At 35.3% G+C, this 23,097-nt stretch overlaps 1 protein-coding gene across 2 annotated transcripts; it reads left to right on the top strand.

The window, feature by feature from the left end:
- Nucleotides 1-5,055: 5,055 nt before the first annotated feature.
- Nucleotides 5,056-21,905, top strand: LOC149549308 (uncharacterized). Of its 2 annotated transcripts, XM_089792751.1 has the most exons (8): nt 5,056-5,210; nt 8,212-10,027; nt 11,390-11,578; nt 17,977-18,072; nt 18,155-18,320; nt 18,606-18,738; nt 18,828-20,600; nt 20,720-21,905. In XM_089792751.1, the coding sequence occupies exons 2-8, from the start codon at nt 8,389-8,391 to the stop codon at nt 21,182-21,184; spliced, it is 4,461 nt and encodes a 1,486-aa protein (XP_089648877.1). In that variant the 5' UTR covers nt 5,056-5,210; nt 8,212-8,388; the 3' UTR covers nt 21,185-21,905. The 2 variants fall into 2 exon arrangements, with proteins under 2 accessions (XP_089648877.1, XP_089648878.1); XM_089792752.1 differs by lacking the exon at nt 5,056-5,210 and having other exon boundaries at nt 8,250-10,027; nt 18,609-18,738.
- Nucleotides 21,906-23,097: the final 1,192 nt, after the last annotated feature.

Here is a 23,097-nt window from a genome sequence, read left to right as displayed (position 1 = left end):
TACAAAAAAAGGCTTTATTTGATTTTCTTTAACTTTTTATTCTATAAGTTGATTCTAGTTAGATTTGGGTTTGAACCTCAATGTTGTACTCAAATTCATGCCTACTCTATAAAAAACAATATTTTGTACACATTTTGGGTTCTTATGTATAAATCTTTGTTCTACAACTATAATTATGTCTTTTCCATGCATCAATAAAATCTCTATTTAATTTTTTCTCCCATTTAGTTGTTTGTGCATATTTTTTACTTGATGTGAAAATTTTCTTTTCCATCTTCCTAATTCTTGTGTCAATCTAGTTTGTGAATGTTGTATTGTGAATTCTTTTCATTTGATCATCTCATAAACTTTGATTTTCATATGATTTTTTTGAGGGTAAATTAGAGTAAGAAATATGTATGTTTTAGTGCTTATTGATGTTATGCATAGCTATATGAAAGGAACATCCACATTTGTTCAAGTGCATCAACCCATTTCCCTTTCTTCATTCTCATTCTTTCTTTTCCTTGCCAATTTTTAGTTTGAGGTACACCTTGATTGGAAGGACCTGACTCTCTCTGAAGATTGAACTTGACATGCACAAGTCCAACACTTGGGAGGTCATTTCAATGTTTCACAAGGTTGCTTGGGGGTCATACCCTAAGCACAGGTGCAAAATTTTGCAACAACTATAAAATAAATAAAATATTCTATGATCCTTACACTATCACTTACACAATTAGGGCAAACACATTGGTTTTTGATCTCCAACAATACTTGGGCCTACATTCATCTTAAATTTGGAGCTACACAAACCATAAGTTTTGGGAGACAATGAAATCTCAACATCATACAGTTTTAGATCTTTTCTTATATAAATCCAAATATAACATATGAGATCATTGCCATGATGATTAGTAATATGTGCACTAGTATCTACATTGATAAGACTGACAAGTATGCCAATCAATCAAGTGGTATGATTTGTAATAACTTTGCATGTGATTTTCTTAACTCAATAGCAACAAAACACAGTTTATTAATTTTGAAGAAACGGTGGATGTTTTGAATGAAGCTTCATGCATATTCTCAAACTTGCATTTAAATAGCCTTAATCTCTTTCATAACATTTTGCAATGCCACTTGGACACTCATTTTCACTCAATATTCCCCATAATGCCCACACAATTGTATGCACATATTATATACATGGTTGAATGCACCAAAATCCAGTGAAGCCATATAAGTTGACACATGGGTCAGTCACATCCACATGAGATGCCACATTACATGTTTAATACACATGGTCACACCCACACTGTATGCTCATGTAAACAATTGATGTCATATGGGTTCAACGGTTTCAACATCTCATCCACATGACAATGGACACATTCAACATATTATGAAGTTTTTCTTGGTTGCACAATTATATAAATACATACACCATACTAGGTACAAGGAAAGGGAAACCAACCAACACCTTTGTTGCACACATGTTAATATGTACAATGCTTCTCCTTGTTTAATATGATACTTTACATTTGTAGTCCTTTATGCCTTCAAATGTGTGATTATTCTTGCAAACATGGGTTATAATATTAATTGTTTTTCAAAATTTCTTGCCAATCCACCCATAGATTGGATCAATAACTATGTCTTGTTAATGAATCCTTAAATGAATTAGGATTTGATCCTTTGATACAACACTCAAACCTTCAAATATGAATACTTAATGCTTGTGTTTGTAGGCAGTGACTTGTTTGAGGCAAATCAACTTGAGCATATGATTAAATCTTGTATTAAGATCGAGGTCATCTCCTTGTTCAATATAATACTTTACACTACAAAAATTTCACACTCTTGGATTTATGTTAGCAATTCTAATTTAGGGTTTCACACAACTATGTATTAACTAGCGAGCATGTTTGTCCAATAACCCACCCAAGAATCAAATCAATAATAGCCCTTGTTGTTGAGGGTTCCTCAATGACTTACAATTTTGTCTTTTATCCTAGCATTTAACTTCAAACATTTCAAACTTAGAGTTCACAAACAACAACTAGTTGAAAACAAATTGATTTTGGTCCATTACTAAATGTGATTTTAAAACTTCAATCAAGACTTCATATATGATTCAAAATTAGGTTCCCACCAAACCATTGATTTAGAATCAAGATCGAGAACAATATATTTATAAAAAAAAATGACAAGATATTTCAAAATTTAGATCCATACCATGCTTGAGTTTCAAACTTCCACTAAAATTTTGAGATTCAATTTCACTCCTCGATATAGATATTACTACAATTCACCCAACACTTGTATTAAGATTGAGGTCATCTCATTGTTCAATATAATACTTTACAGTACAAAAATTTCACGCTCTTGGATTTATATTAGCAATTCAAATTTAGGATTTCACACAACCATAAATTAACTAGCGAGCATGTTAGTCCAATAATCCACCCAAGAATCAAATCGATAATAACCCTCCTTGTTGATGGTTCCCCAATGACTTACAATTTTGTCTTTTATCCTAGCATTTAACTTCAAAAATTTCAAACTTAGAGTTCACAAACAACTAGTTGAAAACAAATTGATTTTGACCCATGATTAAATGTGATTTAAAAACTTCAATCAAGATGTCATCTATGATTGAAAACTATGTTCCCGCCATAACTATTGATTTAGAATCAAGATTGAGAACAATATATGTGGAGAAAAAAATGACATGATATTTCAAAATTTAGATCCATATCATGCTTAAGTTTCAAACTTCCATTAAAATTTTGAGATTCTATTTCACTCCACGACATAGATATTACCACAATTCACCAAACACCCTCCAAATTTCAAACTTCTATAATATCTTAGATTCTATTTCAAAGGTTGATATAGATATAACACAATTCATCCATCTCTAGTACAAAATAAAATCCACCCAAAATTCAACCACTCTCTTCATTAATTAGCTAATTTACTCATAGTAAATAGATTTCCATACTCCATTACAATTGTTGCCTTAAAATGTGAGTGCCTTTACAACAGCCAACCACATTTTGACGGTTGCTGATTGGAAAAGCACATAGAATACGTGTGCTTCTCTCTATTTATCTAACCACGTCACCATCTCCTACGGAATTGCAGGTGGAAAGTATTTGACTAGCTAATCTTTATCATTAGGGTTTATTTTACGCCTTAAACTATAAAATAAATACATAAAATTTAAAATTTATAGCTGTAAGCTTAAGGTTGTTTACTGGCTGATGAGTAAAAGCTAAATTTGACGGTCGAATTTGCGAGTCACAGAATGGCTTAAAAAACGGTCATACGGCAGTCAAAATTAATTTATGAGATGTCGGTCATTACCAAAGTAGTAAAAGAAATCCGCAACTAATTTAGCGTTTTCACGTGCATCAATTGATGATCTAATCTTATTACTCATATTTTTAGGAGCTCTGGGATTTTCTCGTGGTAAATATCTGTATTTACTGCGCAGTACGTTCATGTCACGAGTTATCTATTTATTTTTAATAATAATAATAATTATAAATTAATATATTATTTACATGTTTAATTGGATCATATGCATAATCTAATATTTGCTTTTCTTGTTAAAGGGTTTTGAATTGTTTTTATTATTATTATATATAAAAAATTTATTGCATGTTTAGTGGCATTATATTTAGTATTAGTTTAGTTCTGTAGTTAGCTATTATTATCTTTTTGGGCATGTTTAGTAACATTATATTTAATATTAATTTTTTATAGATATTTTATAAATAAATAACTATTTTGGACATGTTTAGTAATATTATATTTAATAATAATAATATTAGTTATTTTACATTACAAAATAAAAGATTTTATTATTAAAAAGTATTTTGTTTAAACTAATAAATTTTTATTATTGTATTTTTGTTATATTAATAAAAGGCTTTTGTTTTTCTTGATTTATAAATTTGTATTTATCTAGGAGTGAACTTCTTAAACATATCATTTAAAATTGTAAAAAATTGTTTAAATTTGAATAAGTGATTGATATTAATTTTAAGAAGCATCTTACAACTTCTATAAATGCTTTATATGAAAAAGATTTGCTAAAGCTTCTCTAAAACTTACACTTAATTTTATTATATACATAAAAGAAAATATAGATAATGCAATCTATCATCATTCTCAGCCTACTATACAATTTCTCATGGCACTTTATATGAAAAAATTAAACCTTATCTATCTTAATTGTGAAGTTTTTCAATATATCATTTAAAATCAAAGTAGCTATTTGACTTGAGATAAGTGAAATAATATTAATTTTAAGAAGCATCTTACAACTATTGATGTTTTATATGAAAAATATTATCTAAAGTTTACACCTAATTTTGCCACGTGCATGAAGGAAAATACATATAATGCAATCTACCACCATTCTTATGAGATCATTATTTCTACCATACAAATTTTCTTCATACTTCATATGAAAAAGATTAATTAAAACTCACACCTAAACTTTGCTATGTGCATGACAAGAAATAGAATTAATAAAGTACACTCAGTCAATTATAGTAGAATGTATTTGTTCCTTTTGAAAACATTTTAAAAAGTTATATATTACTTACAAAAGTATTTTGTTAAAGATGAATAATTGTCTATACTACCTCTTACAAACAAATTATGCACATCATAGTGAAAAATATCACACCTTGAAATTTATTGCATCAATTTAAACTACATATATCATTGAAATCCTGAAAAAAATTAGAGATAAAACTCGAAATAATAAAAAAATTGTAGAATAAAATGAACATTGAAATGGGCATTTTCATAAAGTTAAAAAACTTTATATGGTTTCCTAAGCTAGACAAGACATGGGAAAAGGTCAAAGGCGTGGGCAAAACCTAAGTACAAGCCTAAAATACGAAGAGAACAAATGCTTTCCTAAAATCTCCAACAACGAACAAACCCTCGTCTTCCGCTCCGAATTTTTTTCCCGGCAGCCGGGAAATTCTCGCCGGCACCGTGAATTGGCAAGCCACTCCTATAAATTGAAGGCCTCGTCCCTCCTCATATCTCACATTCATATTCATACCTTCGGTTGCTCCAAAGCGCAAGCTCTTCATTTCTTCTCTTCCTCTTCTTCTTCGTTGATGTCACGTGCTTTGCTGGGATTCGAGCGAGGAACCTCTTCTTCCACAAAAACACTTTTCAATCCTCATAATCAAAGCCAGGTCAGATAATACATTGAAGCTCTCATATTCTGGATCTGTTTTTGTTTTTTCTTGAAAAGCTATGCACCAAGAGGGACCAAATTGGCTGCCTCTTATAAAACCTCAATCGGCACTGTTTTATTTTTCAAAACGAAATGCTGTTTGTACAGCAATTGAATGCTCAACTAGAGGGTGTGGGGAAACTTGGGTTGTTGACAGTCTCTAGGGCTAGAGAATGAGAGACATTAAGTCTGGATTTGACCTTTGGTTATGTTGGTTTAGAGTTTTCATGGAACATAATGAGGGATTGGAAAGATAATTTGGGTCGAGATAGTTAGGGTTTTTAATGCTGCCGGGGTTAGGATCAGTGCTATATTATCCAGGGGAGCTTGTCTTTGCTGCAAGTTGAATTAGCCAAGAGAGAACCATGTTGCTTTTGAAGGTATGAAGAATTTGAAGCTTTTTAGGTTGTAATGAACTGTCTTTTAGTACGGTTTCAGGTTTGTAGGTTAGTAACACTTGTGTGAGGACGCCTGGTCGTTAGAGATGCTCGTTTTCTAGTATTGCTCGTTAAAATGATTTTACAGGGGATTGAAATTATCAACAAGGGCTCTTGCCAAAATGTTTTCAACATGATTTAATTCTTACAACATCTTTTACATTGGTAATGATCATCAAGGCAAGGATCTGTGAATAAAATAAGACCTTCATAGCACCGAGCATTGCTGATAACCTAGTTACAGCCAATTCTAATTTTTAGAGAGTTATTTACGTTGGTTAGTGTACTACCCCTCAAATAGTAAAAGTACCCAAAACATCTTTACTATTCAGGTCATCTAGCTATGTTATTGTCTCACTCGCAATATTTTATGTATATGGATGAGGTAGAAGAATTACATTTATTGCTACTTTACCTATCAAGAAATTCTTGATTTGAGATAATATTACTGCTCCTTCCTGGTTGCATTGTTAATGGTGCAACCAAGGTTCAAGTCCCTGCATTAGCCCAATTGGTGTTAATGCTGGTTTGGGATCGGGAGTGGGGCTTAATCCCATTGATTACCTACCAAAAAGAATCATTGTTCCAGGCCTAACTTCTACTGTTTGTCTCCCAAAGACAGAAAGTCGCAAATTATTGCCCCTTACTGTATTTTACAAAAGCTTATTTAGCTCCTGTCCAGTGATCATTAGCAATATGGAGGAGAGAGATAGATCTTGTTTAGTGCTAATATTGTTGCTTCCTTTTTTATTAACTTGTCTTGTAAGTATCAGCAATAATGACAGAGATAATTAGGATAATGATTGCCCATGGAAGATATTCATGAAGTCGTGACTGAATTGTCAAACTACATTATGTTGTGAAATTTCCCGTGATAAATATAGTATTCTTTCATCTCCTAGCTCTTATATGTACTTAACTTCATTTTTGCATTGCCGAGGGCCTCTATCTCTCGAAGTAACATGATTGGGTTCATATTGATTGATTGGCTTAACCCTGAATTAGAGAAAGGTTTTCTTTCACTTTATATTATCTGCTTTTTATGTTTTGTTTTGTGTTATAGAGTCTGCATATTTTAGTTTGAATGTAATCTTGTTCGCAATTGATCTACCGTTGTTTTATTATTTTGCCGACTGAAAATCTGTCTTTACAATAATGATTTAGCATAAGAGAATTGAATGAATGGGAGGAATTCTAGATTATAAACAATAGTTATGGGCTTGTGGAGGTGGCATATCCCTTGTATGTGTGCGAACCGAAATTTCTCAGCAGCACTAGTGGATCACAGGGATTTTAAAATGATTTTCTGTTAAGAAATCTTTCTACATGGGAGGAATTGCAGATGATTTTTTTTGAAACTTTATGGAGATAGAGAATGGCTACACATTTTAAGAAAAAAATAATATTGAAAGAGACCATACAGCTTGTATAGGCATAAAAGTTGCTAACGTGTTGGTGAATTTTTTAGCCTCTCCTCCTCAACACGTGCTTAAAACTTGTAGCTAGATATGGGCACTAACTATTTATGAATGAAAGGATCACTGGAGTCTATAGCTAGATTTTTTCAGTGTCATGGGACTGTATTCGCATTATAAGTAGGAGCCCTTGTCATCTCTATATTTGTGCATGAAAGGGATTGAACCCAAATTGTCTTTTGTCGATATGCTTTATCTGACTTGTGGCTACATGTTTTAATAAAAAAGAGCAAGAAAAGAGACGATACAGGTTGTATAGACATAGAAGTTGCTTAGGTGGTGGTGAATTTTTTAGCCTCTCCTCCTCAACAGCACCTGCTTTAATACTTGTAGCTAGATATGTGTGCTTCACATTTTTGAGTGAAAGGATCACTGTAGTGTATAGCTAGTTTTTTAGTTTTATAGGAGTGTTTTCAGATTATAAGTAGGAGCCTAACCCCTATTCTATATTTGTGCGTGAAAGGGTTTCAACTGTCAAAGATGCCTTTTTTGATGCTTTGTTGACTTCTGGCTACGTGTTTCAATTAAAAAAGGAATAATAAAATAGACCGCACAGGTTGTATAGAGTCTATAGGCATAAAATTTGCTAAGGTGCATTTTTTAGCTTCTCCTCCTGAACACCTGCTTAAAACTTGTAGCTAGATATGTGCGCTTCCTATTTTGAGTGTAAGGTTCACTGTAGTCTATAGCTAAATGTTTTCAGTTCCATGGGACTGTTTTCACATTGTAAGTAGGAGCCCAGGCCTTTTCTATATTTGTGCATAAAAGGGTTTCAACATCCAAAGTTGCCTTCTGTTGATGCTTTATCTGACTTGGTTTTAAGTTATGGGAAGTTGTGAGATGATTTTAAATTTTGTGGCTTAAGATTCTCTATGATTGCAAGGGAGCTTTGTAGTTTTTCAGGTCTCTTCAATGTTGGAGGATTCTAAGTTTTTATTGTTTTTAAATTTTAAAAGTCAATCAGTCTATGGCATCTGCTTTATTTTTCTAGTTCATAAGAGTTTTATTTCTGAAAATCATGACATGGATCTTGTTTGGTTGGATGCAGCAAATGTTAACACCCAGCAACAATCTAATGATAAACCTTCTAATCTTATAACCATCTTGAATGGTAATGGCCTTTTCTGGCTTAGAGGTCACTTTAAACAGCAAGTTTCGAAGTAAAGAGGGCATACTGGTGTCTGGCAACAGCTGAATACAAACTATAGTATTATAATTTACAATTATGGAGAATCGAGGAAGATTCATATTTGATCTCAACGAACCTCCGAATGAAGAAGATGAAAGTGATGCTCCACATGACTTTCATCTGCCTGCACAGCTTCAACCATCAACCCAGGTGAACCTCTCAACGGGACTTTTGCAGAATTCAAATGAATATTCGTTTTCACATGCACCATTTGCTTCTGGATTCCTGCCATCTGTAAGAGTTAGGGAGGACCGAACTGCCCAAGATTCCATGGGATCGAATTCAATTATTGATTTAAATGATCAATTAAATGAAGTGGGTGTTCAAGACAGTATAGTACTGGATAAATCTTTACATTCTGGAGTTTCAAGATTTAAAGAGGAAGATAAAAAGAATGCAGAGTTTAATCTTGCAGAGCATTCTGGATTTTCTTCTGCAACAGTACCGCCATTGCAAGTTGAGGTTGCTGTTCAGAAGCAGTGTATAATCAAAGAGGAACAAGTCAATGATAGAGAAGAAGGAGAATGGTCAGATAATGAAGAGACGGATCAACCATCCAGAAAGAATGAAGCAGTCTCTTGTGAAGCTGGTGGTGTTGGAATCAAGGAAGATAGATTGTTTTTGGATTCACAAGCCAAGCATGTGGTGGAAAAAGGTAAGGTTGACCCTGAGGATGTGGAGAAAGGTCCCAAGGAGTTGGTGACTAATATAGATGGTGACAATGAAGCTTTCCACAATTCTAGTATCAATATGGAAGTAGATAACAATATTCAGTGTGGGGAACTATCAAAGATTGGTAATATCGATTCTTTTCATATCAGTGCTAAGGTCACAAGCATTGATAAAGTCTGTGAACATGATAGACAACAAAATGTAATCTCTAATGGGGTGGATGATATTAAAATGGGGGTAGGGCAAGCTAATGTGCAGTTGAATAATTCTATTAAGGCAACTGGCTTGGGACTATTGAATAAGACAAAAGGATTTGATGGGCAAAATGAAGCAAGACCTGCAGATTATCTCAGTAAGAAGCGCAAAATTGATCATCAAAAGGAAGCAAAACTGGGGAAAAAACGTGATAGACAAGTTAAGCTTCTGGATTTGGAAGATGTAAGGAAAGCTGCTCCAATTAAAACACCAACCTCAAGGAGGCAATCCACTGTTTTCCGTAATATGAATATCTCGACTGATAGTCCAGGGGAAAAACAAGGACTTCCTGTGAGTAAGGATCAGAGATTGGCTGATTCATCAAGTAGTGAAGGTGGTACAGTACTTGAGTTTCAAGACAGTAAAAGGACTGATCAGAATTCTGAAGAATGTGTAGGGCCTCAAACATCATTCTCAGAGAAGCTTTCAAGGAATAATTCTGTGCAGTGGTCTAAAAGAGGGAATTATAACCTGGACTCGCCAGTTGAAGGCTTGCCACCACATGTGTCAAGGCAAAATTCTTGGAAGCAAGGGATGGAACAAAAACACACGAAAGGATATCAGCTTCCAAACTGGAAGATGCCATCGACTGGAGGTTCTGTCAGAGAATCACTAGATCAAAGATATGCTGCCAGAAAGCATTTATTGCCATCTAAAAAACAGGTTACAAGCAACACATCATACCAGGATACATCTGTTGAACGCCTTCACAGGGAAGTGACCAGTGAAAAGTTTTGGCAACGTTCAGGTTGTTTGCACATCTTTATTCTTTGTTCGTTTTCTGTTTGTTGTATTATTATTATGTTGTGAAGATGCATTTGCCTAAAGAAAATACTGACTAGATATATGTTAATTATTTCTTTAGTGTTTTAAATTTTAATTTTTATCCAAAACACCTGCTTTGATTTCAGTTGTTGATTTATGTTAATTATTTCTTTAGTCTGTTATTTTAATTTTAATTTTTATACAACACCTGCTTTGATTTCAGTTGTTGATTTTGTTTGTCGTTGAATCATTAGGCATGGTATTCTAAATGCCAGTTACTTGAAGGGTTGCATGATGACATGTAAATTAGACTTGTATATGACTTTCCTCCATGGCTTCTAGTGTCAAATAGGATATTGTTCTCAGCACTTAGAAAAGCAGTGCAGCTAAGTATGTATGATTTTGACATGCATGTGTTACATCAAGGAAGAGGATTGTTTGAGAATTTCTGAATTCAAGGAGGATTTTTCCACCTTTCTGAGACCGAATAAATTTAGGACAAGGGACTATCTTTTGGTCCTAGCTTTTTCTGGTTTGGTTTAATCTTTAATTTCTATCATCTGATTTGTTCCTGTATGATACGGTTTACAAGAAAAATATTGCATTGGTGGAAAATTTGCATCATGGAAGTGCTTTTAGGTCTTGGGAGAATTTGTTTTTCATTTTAATATGTATCTTTCATTGAAGTGCTTGTTTTACCTGGACTAAATACTATTGTTTATACATGTGGCTGATCTTATTTGCATTGGTTTTCAAGTTTTCTTTGCATTAAGCTGTAGATATTGGAGTTTTTGATGCACAATGGTTAAACCAATATGCATTTATGCAAGTTTGGAGTTATACTGTTGAAAACTCGACCATTTGTTAACCTTTGCATTGTGATGGTTCAAATCCAGATTGTTTAGTATTTTGCATTGAGTCATTTGTTTCAATTTCCATCTATATTTTTCTTGCATGCTACCATGTCTAGTTTAGGTATATTTTGGGGATTGCTGTCTAAAATAGCTATTTCTCATGTACAATGTTCAAATATTCAGGTTTTTGTGGTGTCACACTACATGTTATAACTATTAAAAAAGAATTAGTTACAGTACTCCAAAGTAATTCTTAGTTTTTTTTTTGCTGTATTAGTAGTTGCAAGTTATGAATTACCAAGTATCCACCTTAGATGGTGATGAAATTACTCAGAAAACACTTTTCTTTGATGAAATGGAAATGCTTTAGGCACAGTACTCAAGTTATTCTTTGCTTTTGGTTTTGTTGTTTCAATTATAATAAGTTATCAATTTCAGAGTAGTCTCTTAGATGGTGATGAAATTACTCTGAAAATCATTCTGTTTTACAGATGAAATGGAACTGCAATGCATTCCTGGCACATTTGAGTCTGCAGAGGAGTATGTACGGGTATTTGAACCTTTGTTGTTTGAGGAGTGTCGTGCCCAATTATACAGCACTTGGGAGGAGCTCTGTGAAACTGCTTCTCGGGATGCAAACATAGTGGTTCGTATCAAGAGTGTTGACAGACGAGAAAGAGGTAAATTCTCTCTTGAATAATCGTGAACATTCATTTCATCAAGTAAATTTGACTCGTTAGCTGTCATATTTGAATGAACTGTGAATTTTTCTGTGGGTGCCTTAAAACGTCCTACTCATAGTCAAGTCATTTCAGTGTGTATGCATTTTGATGTTTATTGTTTCTAGCTATTGCTTATTTTCCAGGGTAGTAACATATTTTCTGAAGTCTGCCAAACTTTTAGCTCTTTTCAGTTGAATGGATGCTTATTTCGTAAGGCTCTAGAAAGTTGGAAAACCTTTTTTTTTTTTTTTTCCTTTAATTTGGATGTATATCTGTGCTTTGATTTAAATTGGAGATCAATAGTACTTCAGCTGGTCTTAAAAAAGAATTTGGTTGATTGGATTGCATGGGTTTGCATCGTACCCTGATCAACGAGTATACTAGAAGCAGCAAATTTGACTAATACAAACTTGGCATTCAAATAATATGCAGGTTCTTGATAGCAGGCAGTGATCTTGTTGGTTTCATCAACAGGCTCACTACCACATTTCTTAAGCTTCTCTTTCTGGTACAAAACACTTGCTGCTTACTGAATGACCTAATCATTTCATTGTCGATATTGATTCATTACCATTAAATTGTGCAACTCTAAGTTATTTACAGATTGGTAATTCACTTTGGTTGGTTAGCTTACTTGAAGTAGTTGCTGCAGACACCTTGTTGGTTTCATTATCAGGTTGCATTGTACTCATATTCTTCTTAGCTGGTGGTCTTCAGTCTTCTTATTGGTAGCTGCAGTGCGCCAAAATCTTTAAATTAGTATTGGTCATGGATTTTGTTGATCATTTTCTATAACATGGCACAAATGACATGATTTTTCTTATTTGCTATTTTCTGCATGTGCTAGGCAGATGCAGTGAATATGAAAGCAAACTAGCATTTATAATTTGCCATAATGACATGTTAAATGAGCATAAACATAATAAAAATGATCTGCCATCATTAGCTTATGATGTCTATGTTGAATTCTCGTGGTAATCTGTGTGCTTGAGAAACTTGTCAATTGATAGCATTTATGCAATGCTTTACTATTTATTCATGAATGTGGTTGATAATTTCTCACATTGAACCATATTGAGACATCTATGAATTAATAATGATCTCATTCCCCTTGAAACTATGTGTTGTCTTATTTAAAAGTTGCAGCATATGCTGTTGGGATGATGAGGATTGTTGTCTCACATCTTGCATAAAAGCTGGTCATGTGCTGCTGTTGGATAGCCACCACTTCATTATGAATGAAGCTTCTGGAAATGATTATGGGAGCTTTTCCATAACTTCCAGGCACTAGTAACAAGGAGATATGTGAACTATACCATTTGGATCAACAGTGAGAAGACAAGGATCAATTTGGACATTAGGGAACCACATAATTAAGTGGATTATCATCTTGATGAGGAAGAGGAATTAGATTGTTGCATGAACTGTTTGAGAAAGTGGTAGGGGCATGTAGCAGTGATATAGCTTAAGACACATTGGCAGATGGTAATTTGATGGATGGGTGCCCATTTTTCTTGGTATACTTCTTTTTTAAGCTCTGAATATATGGGTATAATGTGGATGAAAATTAGTTATAAGATCATTACGATTATAAATGTGGCTTTACTTGCCATGAAAAAAGCTTTATCTATGATTTTGTGGCTTTCCTTGAAAGTTGATAGTAAATTTAGCTACCTAGTTTGGAGAAATTAGACTAGCTATATACCATTCCGATTTACAACAGTCAGTCATCTTGTGGTATAATTTTTGAGGAGGTCGTAGGAGATGATAGCATTGACACAAGAAGGAGCTTTCTATAGATGGAAATTTGATAGATGTGTGTTTATTTATCTCCCTAATTTGTAGGAGATAAATATCATTTCAACACCACTTCATTATGAATGAAGTGTCTGGAAATGACTATGGAATCTTTTCTGGAACTTCCAGGCTAGTAAGAAGGAGATAAGTGAACTATACCATTTAGATCAGCAATGAGAAGACAAGGACCAATTTGGACCTTAGGGGACCATGTTAAGTAAGCTGAATATCATCTTGACTAGGAAAAGGAATTAGAGAATTCTGTGAACTGTTTGAGAAAGTGGTAGGGGCATGTAGCATTGATATAGCTTAGACACATTGGTGGATGGTAATTTGATGGACGAGTGCCCATTTTTCTGGGCATACTTTGTTTTTAACCTCTGGATATATGGCCCTATGGGTATAATGTGGATGAATATTAGTTATAAGCAAGGTTGCACGGGGATGGGGGTACTTGGGGTACTTAGGGTATGGGTACGGGTATAGCTATTTTTTATAATAGGGGATGGGGGTACTTGGGTATGTCAAACTTTATTTTTAATTATACTTTTATATTTATAGAAAACCTGAATTTATGAGTCATGACAATGATTTTTCAAATCAAGAACAGTGATAAAGTTTGCAATTGTAATGTAGTGTTTTCAGTTTCAGATTTGTTATATGTTTGTAATAATAATTTATGATAAATGTTTAGATGCATAACATAGAAGGAAGACTTTAAACATGAACAAGAAGATCATAAATCATATGACAATGACATATTGCAAATGATAAATTTCTGGCTTTAACAGTGATAAAGTTTATTGTTGATCAATATTGTATCGGAGTTTCAAACTGATTAGGTATTGAATTAAGCTTGATAAACAAATAACAGAGAAGGAAAACTTTAAACATGAACAAGATCATAAATCATATGACAATGGCATATTGGAAATGATAAACTTATGCTTGAACAGTGATAAAAATATTGTTAGTCAATATTCTATCAAAGTTTCAAACTAATTAGGTATTGAATTAAGCTTGATAAACAACGAGCTGATACACAAACAAAAAACCGAAAAAAATAAAAATAAAAAATCTCAGTCAAGGTCCTTGGCTATGATGCTCTCCACTGAGTACTCGGTACTTGAGATACGTGTACCCGGTACTTGGGTAGGTGGGTACGAATACCAGGGGTGTGGGTACAAGTACCCATGCAACCTTGGTTATAAGATCATTAATAGTAAAAATGTGGCTTTGGTAACTTTGCTTACCATGATAAAAGGCTTGCATCTATAATTTTGTGGCTTTCCTTGATAACAAATATTTAGCTCCCTAGTTTTGAGAGATTAAATGAGCTTTACAATCCCGATTGACTACAATCAGGCAAGGATCAATGTGGTATTTGGTAGGCACGCAGAAGTAAGTTGATTGTCATCTTGACAAAAAAAATGTATTGCATGATGGTATAGTTTTTGAGAAGGTTGTAGGGATTGATAGCATTTACATAGGAAGAAGCACTCCGTAGATGGGAATTTGATTGATGTGTGCTTATTTATCTACCTAATTTGAAGGAGATTAAACAAGCTATACCATTTGGATAAAACAAGATAGACGTGTGTTTCTTTTGATATAATTTGTTTGCAAGCTTCATATGTGTAGTATAATTTAGATGGAATAGTGGTTCAAACTCTAACATCATCATACTATCATTGTGGCTTTGACCACCATAATGAAAACTTCAGTTCCTTAGTCTGTGGCTTTTGTAGCGTCAGGCATGTCCTATAGAGGGTTAACGAATTTAAAGCTGCAGGCATGTGTGGAGAAGAGTTAAACAGCATACACAAGGCCAATATAACTAATTAAATAAATTGTAATCTTGTTATCTTTTTGGTACTTAATTGTTTAATTACAACAGCTCTTAGAAGGTATTTATCATGCCTTCTTATAGCAAAAGCATACGGTTATGTTCCTTTCTTGTTGGCTGATTTGGTTTCTAGATTTGATGACAAAATCTTTTACAGCTCTTCCAATTGGATTTCCTTCCTTTTTTTTTCACCTTCCTCATTTTTTTTCTAGCTGCAACAGTAGATTTTTTGTTTCCTGAAATGTTCTCTGGAGACGGCTCTTCAACTATGACCAGGGATCTCTAGTATACTATCTTTATGTTGCACAGTTATTGTCCCAAGTGCTCTATTGCAGTGTTATTTCATTCATAAGATCTTATTATGTTAATGGTTAAAGGAGATATCTGAGAAAACATGGGTTGGCATTTTTTGTAGTTTTGGCCTGGATCATCTCAGCATTTTAATTTTTCATCATCCCTATTGTTTTCTAGCTATAATTATATTAAGGACAGTTCATGAAATTTTGTCCAGAGGTGGCTCTCTAGCTTGTTTACTAGCTTCCTGTTATGATATGCTTGCTGTGATGTTGCATGTTCTGTTGCCTCGCTGTGATGTTGCACCTTCTGTTGCCCCAATGCTCTTATACCCATGTATAGTTTCTTCTAATAATTTTCATAATGTAGGGTCATATTTTTATTGTCTTATGGTGCTACTGGCGTGAAAGGACTGAACTCATGAAACAAGAGTTGGCAATGGTGTTTTTGATTCTCGGGCCATCCTCATTTTGAGTGAATGTCTGTTATCTCTTTTTATCATTCGTTCGTAAGGTGATATTGGGTTCTTGGAACATGAATTTTATAAATAACTGATATTCCAAATATCTGATTCAATTCTGAATACAAATCCTCGCATGGTTCTTCAAGCAACTATTACTTGTCTGGCTTCGGCTCTTTTTCTTCCAGTATCTCTTCTAGACCTTTGAATTCTAGATTCAAGATTTCTTACCCTTTGTTGGCTCTCATATCCCTGGCTTCATCCCTCTTTTTCAGTGAATGGTGACATTGAGAGGGTTTGCATTTGCTTGATATAAAATGACCAAGCCATGGTGGAATTTTCTCTAATTGAGGAATTATTTTCTAAAAAGCCTTGCTCAGTACAAAATGACCAAACCATGGTGGAACTCTCTTTAGTCGTGAATTCTTTTCTACCAGGGAACTTGTGTATTTTGTTAATCCAAAAGATCCACAGGACCATGTCTTATGATCAAGCTACATATCTTAAAAGTGTTTTAACATTGGAGTTATATTTTGTTCCACATTAAAAATAAAAAAATCCACATGAAATTATAAGAGTTGCTGCAGAAATTATTTTGTTTTTTAAATGTTGAAGGCAGAAAATCTCATTGCTTTTGTTGAGGTTCCTAGATTTCCTGATTTACATATCCTTAAGAGCCCGTGAGTGAAAAAGGGAGTAAAAACAAGAACTGATCAGTTATGAAGAGTGTATCAAAAGGAAAAATTAACTGTGCTTTTACAAGAATGTAGTCAAAACATGTCTTGATAATATTTCTTTGGGGTAATCGCTAATGATGTAATTTCTAATGTGTCTATTGTCTCAAAAACACCTTCTGCATCTCTGGTAATACATGCTGGCAATCCATTTGTGTGTCTTATACAGCCAACCTATATAAGCTGTTCGTTGCTATTTAGAATGCCCATTTAAATATGAAACTTTTTGCTAGTGAACAATGCTGTGTTATGCTTTCCTCAGCTAAATGATAGAATTATTGATGCCTGAGATTCCCCATAACTTAGTACAAATAGGTGTGAATTGAATTTTGCACATGTATGCTGTAAATGCTTCGATCCAACATATTATGGTATCTGGAAGTCATAAATATTTGTTAAATGGTTGGTTGATTTAGCAATTGTGTTTTTTTCCCAAGCTGAATGGTTGAAGCATACAAAATTGAAGGCCGGATTTACTTCACTTTTATTCATTGTAACACGGGGATGTGCGCTCCCCCCCCGCCCCACTTCTTGGAGACTTCAACGGACCGGGGACTTGGGAACTCCGTCCCCTTGTCCCCAATGGCACCACCCTCACCAAGGATGGGGGACATCTCGATGTTGACTATTTGCAGATTCGACTATTTATGTTTAATGTTCGATGCTCCAATCCAATGCAATGTTCAAGTGTTTACTCTTTTACATCTTTGTATCTAATATTACAGTACATATTTTCATAACTAGCATTTTAAGTACCATATGCATATATATATACCACCCCTCCTGTCCTCCGCTGCCACCCCACCATCCCCAAGTTAAGGCTCCTCTGTTCCCACATCCCGGAAACTTGTCCCCGTGCCCTAGGACGGTGTAACTATGTTTTTATTTATTGTTTGGACTGAGAAATTTTGTCAAATTGTTGGCTGATGTAATGGTTATGTTCTTTTCCAAGTTCAAGGGTTACAAATAATCAATCTTTTTTAAGGTTTGCTTTTTTTGTACAATATATAAAATTTGGATTAAGGTAATGTGGTTGAATTTATTAAAATCTTTATTATATTGTCTTCATGAATAAAATTAAATTTGTGTTACTGCTTTCATTTGGTCACCATCTCTTCAACCAGAAGGTAGTATTGTTATAACTTATGCCCTTTAGAATTAATATTATGGTTTGGTATGCACGTTTACACAAGATTGTGATGCAATTTTTTTTTCTGGGAACTAGGTTGGTATGATGTGACAGTGCTTCCTGTGCATGAGTACAAGTGGACATTCAAGGAGGGTGATGTAGGTGTCATCTCAACACCAAAGCCAGGAGCAGGTACTAGTTTCTGTATTTGTAATCACAAATCTGAACTTAACATTGATTAGTTATTAACTCTAACTAGGATATTGCTAAGCAGGCATGTTTAAAAAGTCCACTCCTGGGCCTGCCGTTGAAGATGAAGCTGAAGTTGATGTTGCAAGCCGAGTGGCAGGCACTGTTCGACGCTATATGCCAGTTGATACACGTGATCCATATGGTGCAATCCTTCACTTCTATGTTGGCGATTCAAATGAGGATAGCAGGTCTTTTTATGCATTAGAAACAAATTGTTTTCATTTTTAATTGCCTGCTACTAGCAAGTGTTGTATCTCTGAAATTTGTAAATCTTATGTGGACAGGTTGGTATGGTCTTAATCTTTTAGTGTACATAATGCTGGTTTTGGCTGAATGCACCACCATGAAGAATGTTTTTGATGCACATCTGAGATTTGTTTTGTTTTAATGCACAGTAGAGCAGAGAGGACCATACACCACCATGAAAAATGTTTTTGATGCACATCTGAGGTTTGTTTTGTTTTAATGCACAGCAGAGCAGACGAGGACCATATTTTAATGAAACTTCAAAAGAAGGGAATGTGGTGCCTAACAGTCCTTGGATCCCTTTCAACAATACAAAGAGAATATGTGGCCTTGCATTCATTTCGTCGTCTGAATGGTCAGGTAGTAAATCGAGATCCTTATTAAACAGGTACTTTTACTTCTATATACACTATCCTAATCTCCTAGCTTTTATCTTTGATCCAATGCAGATGCAGAAAGCAATTTTGAATCCTAGGCCAGAGCACTTCCCAAATAACGAGGAGCAACCTCCAGCTATGCCAGATTGTTTTACACCAAATTTTATTGAACATCTTCATAGGAGTTTCAATGGCCCACAGCTGGCAGCCATTCAGTGGGCTGCTATGCATACAGCAGCTGGTACCAATGGAGCTGGGTCTGCTAGACGGCAGGAGCCTTGGCCCTTCACTTTGGTACAAGGGCCTCCAGGGACAGGAAAGACACACACAGTATGGGGAATGTTGAATGTTATTCACCTTGTTCAATATCAGCACTATTATGGTGCACTGCTTAAGAAACTTGCTCCTGAAAGCTACAGGCAAGCCAACAATAATGCAAACAGCACTGATGCTACTGGCACAGGATCAATAGATGATGTTCTTCAGAGTATGGACCGAACACTCTTCCGTATGCTGCCTAAACTTTGCCCTAAACCACGGATGCTTGTGTGTGCTCCATCAAATGCTGCGACAGATGAGTTGCTACAGCGTGTTCTGGATCGAGGATTTATTGATGGTGAAATGAAGGTTTATCGTCCCGATGTTGCAAGGGTGGGTGTTGATTCACAAAACCGTGCTGCACAGGCAGTATCTGTGGAGCGCAGAACTGAAATTCTTCTAGGAAAGGGACGTGATGAAGTCATTGGTTATATGCATCAACTTCAGAGTAGGGAAGTAAACTTATCTCAGAAAATCAGTGGGCTACAGAGAGAGTTGAATGTGACAGCTGCTGCTGGACGATCCCAAGGAACGGTTGGAGTTGATCCCGATGTTCTGGTTGCACGTGACCAAAATCGTGATCAATTATTGCAGAACCTTGCAGCAGTTGTTGAAGAACGTGATAAAGTTCTGGTGGAGTTGTCTCGCCTTTTTATTCTGGAAAGTCGCTTCCGTCCAGGTGGTGAATTTAATATGGAAGAAGCTCGGTCAAATCTTGAGGCAAGTTTTGCAAATGAGGCTGAGATTGTGTTCACTACTGTTTCTAGTAGTGGTCGGAAATTATTCCAGCGCCTTGCCCATGGGTTCGATATGGTGGTTATAGATGAAGCTGCCCAAGCTAGCGAAGTAGGTGTGCTACCTCCACTTTCACTGGGTGCTGCAAGATGTGTTCTTGTTGGGGATCCACAGCAGCTGCCTGCAACAGTAATTAGCCAGGCTGCAGGCATGTTGCAGTATAGTAGAAGTCTTTTTGAGCGCTTCCAACAAGCAGGTTGTCCGACTCTGTTGTTATCTGTTCAGTATCGAATGCATCCTCAAATTCGAGATTTCCCTTCCAGATATTTTTATCAAAATAGACTTAGTGACAGTGAAAGTGTTACCAGGAGACCTGATGAAATCTATTATAGAGATCCTCTATTGAGACCATATTTATTTTATGATATAACTCATGGAAGAGAATCTCATAGAGGTGGTTCTGTTTCTTATCAGAACATTCATGAAGCACAATTTGCTTTGCAATTATATGAGCACCTTCAAAGAGTGGCCAAGGCTGCGTGTATAAAAGTTTCTGTTGGAATTATCACCCCATACAAGCTTCAGCTGAAATGTTTGCAACGAGAGTTTGACAGTGTCCTCAAATCTGATGAAGGGAAAGGGCTATATATCAATACTGTAGATGCCTTTCAAGGTCAGGAGCGCGATGTAATTATAATGTCTTGTGTGCGAGCTTCAAATCATGGGGTTGGCTTTGTAGCTGATATTCGCCGCATGAATGTGGCACTAACACGAGCTCGAAGAGCACTTTGGGTATGATTACTTGTATTTCTTGTCACAGCTAACTTCAAATTTTAAAATTTTTTATGTTTGATTGTTCCTAATTTTTATAGCTTTGTTGACTATATTTCACCGGTTTGAAAAATATTCAGGTTATGGGTAATGCAGCTGCACTGAAGCAATCAACTGACTGGTCAGCTTTAATTGAAGATGCAAAATCCAGGGGCTGTTTCATGGACATGGAATCTCTGCCTAGAGATTTTCTGGTTGTAAAGCAATCTTCTATTGCTACATCTCAGGTCAGGGTTCCTCCTAATATGAGACCACCACGACTGGGAGGTCTGATTCAGAGACAACCAGATGCACATGGAGATGGACCAGGAACTGTCTGGATGAGTGATGAAAGATCTAATTTAGTTGCCAAAAATGGGGCTTACAGAAATTCAAGGCCTAATTTGGAACATTGTTTGGAGGACGTTGGATCTGTTTCTGAGAAATCAAGGGAAGTATGGCAACAGTCTTTGGCTAGGGTAGATAGGGTTGCACCGGAGGACCAGCAAGGAAATGATCATCGGCCATCAATGCGATCTGACCGAACTGTGGGCAAGTATGTTTGAAAAACCGAGATGTCTTTTATGACTTGTTATATTCTACTGCATTCTTCAGCAGCCAACAGTAAGACCTGTGATGTGTCTGAAAAAATGAAATGTCTTTTGTGGCTTGTTATGTTCTGATGCATTTCCAGCAGTCGACAGAAAGAACTGTGATACATATGGTTGAAAGAGGTTGCCCAATTAAGTTTACGGCTTAATTGCCAAAGACTTAAAGATGACAAACAGAAATGAGCACAGAAAGCTTAAATTGTCTACGAAGATCCATGTAGCTGCAAGCATCGTGAGGTTTCCATGATCATAATGGACACTTGTTTTCTGTTTTGTCGACACATTTTTTTACACTGTAAATATTTATACAAATTAAGGCTCCAAAGATTTCAAAGCAAAAGGCTAAGCCAGTTTTCCTCATTACAGTTCACAAATTCCATTTGATGCAGGAAATAAATTTTACTGCACTGGACATGAAATGGACTAGTGTATTGTAGGAATTGAAGTTTTATGACACTGCAGAATGAGACAATTCAAATTGCTCAGTGTTATTTCCAGAGGTAGGAGTGAATGTGAAGGCCAACTCTGGTCCGGTTGGCTGCTCTGTATACTACATCCTTGTTACTTGTAAATGGTTGCTTTCTGGAACTGAGGGCAAGATGCAAGATTTCTGCCCTTAGATCTGTGTACATCCAATCAGACAATAAAAAATATTCTTTTATCAAGTTTGGAGAAACCTGTTATCGCACTCAATATTTGTAGTTCTATTATTTCTATCCATTTTGATTCCCAAACCGGGTAGAATGAATTTATTCTCAGGGTTGTTGCTTCACCAAGTCTTTCATTCTCTGCTGTCAAGTTTTAATTGTGTTTTCTGGAGCAATTTCTTTCATGTGTTGAAAATTGTTCAAGGATCTCAAGAGGGAGCATGTGCAAGCCGGGTTTTGACCTGAAATATTTTCATGCAGCAGTTTTACTTCAGTTTGAACATAATTGTAATTATCCTTTCTCCATATTTGGAGACATGAAATTTGACTCTCAAAAGATTTTCAAACAGAATTGCCAGCCTCTCTGAAACATGCATACTTTTTTGTTATCCACGATCTCCTTACATTTTGATGGGTTCTATCATCTCTCCTTGACTTAGATCCGTTGAACAGGTCATCTGCTTTAGATGCAAACAAGGTCTTTTGTGCGTAATAAGTTTTTAACTTTCTGTATCTATTATACATACTGTCTAATAATAAGGTGTGGGGATGACCTTTTTGGCTTTTTCTTGGAGAAAATGTTATTGATATACTGTTCTATGTTACAATTTAATGGCGAATGTGTGCTTTGGGTGCATAATTCTATGACTGATCTATCTTTTTAATCTTTTGTTATTAACTAAAAGGTGCTCAAAGATGATTGATCATCTTATGCTCAGCTAGAATGCACCCTGCAAGAATCTATTATTTGTGGAATTCTGAGAGACAGCAGCTTCACTGGTAGACCAAAGGTAATACCAAGCAACTTCACGGAAGAGCCAGAATCCACCTGATAGCTAATACTTCTTTCTGTAATGTCCATGTCTATAGTAAGTTTGATCGACAGAAGAAATGCTCAACCAAAAAGGAAAAGCTGAGGGCAGTGTATTGACAAACATAGATCTATAGGTTTCCATGTAACTGGGGCTAAGAGCCCTTTACAGACTTCTGGAACAACTGGTATCAAAATATAGATGTTTTGACTGCTTTACGTTGCTGAGGGCTTATGGTTTGCAGGTGGTTTATGTCTGAGCAGGGAGATAAGCCACAGATTTGATATATTTTATGTCTGCATTCTATGTTTACAATTTAACAAACAATTTGTGTTTTGGGTGCATATTTTTACAACTGATCCACCTTTTTCCAAGTAAAACAGTATTTTAGTCTACTGCTCTTAAAGGG

Source organism: Cupressus sempervirens, chromosome 7 (assembly GCF_028749045.1).
Source record: "Cupressus sempervirens isolate cs-2001-9-10 chromosome 7, ASM2874904v1, whole genome shotgun sequence".
Classification (NCBI taxonomy): Eukaryota; Viridiplantae; Streptophyta; class Pinopsida; order Cupressales; family Cupressaceae; genus Cupressus; species Cupressus sempervirens.
This window is presented reverse-complemented; position numbering and strand designations above follow the sequence as displayed.

Bases quoted from the DNA above. Each gene is read 5' to 3' on its own strand.
- LOC149549308 (XM_089792751.1), top strand. From the start codon at position 8,389: ATGGAGAATCGAGGAAGATTCATATTTGATCTCAACGAACCTCCGAAT. The intron at 10,028-11,389 runs GTTGTTTGCACA...TCTGTTTTACAG, and splicing joins AAAGTTTTGGCAACGTTCAG to ATGAAATGGAACTGCAATGC. The intron at 18,321-18,605 runs GTCTTTTTATGC...TTTAATGCACAG, and splicing joins GATTCAAATGAGGATAGCAG to CAGAGCAGACGAGGACCATA.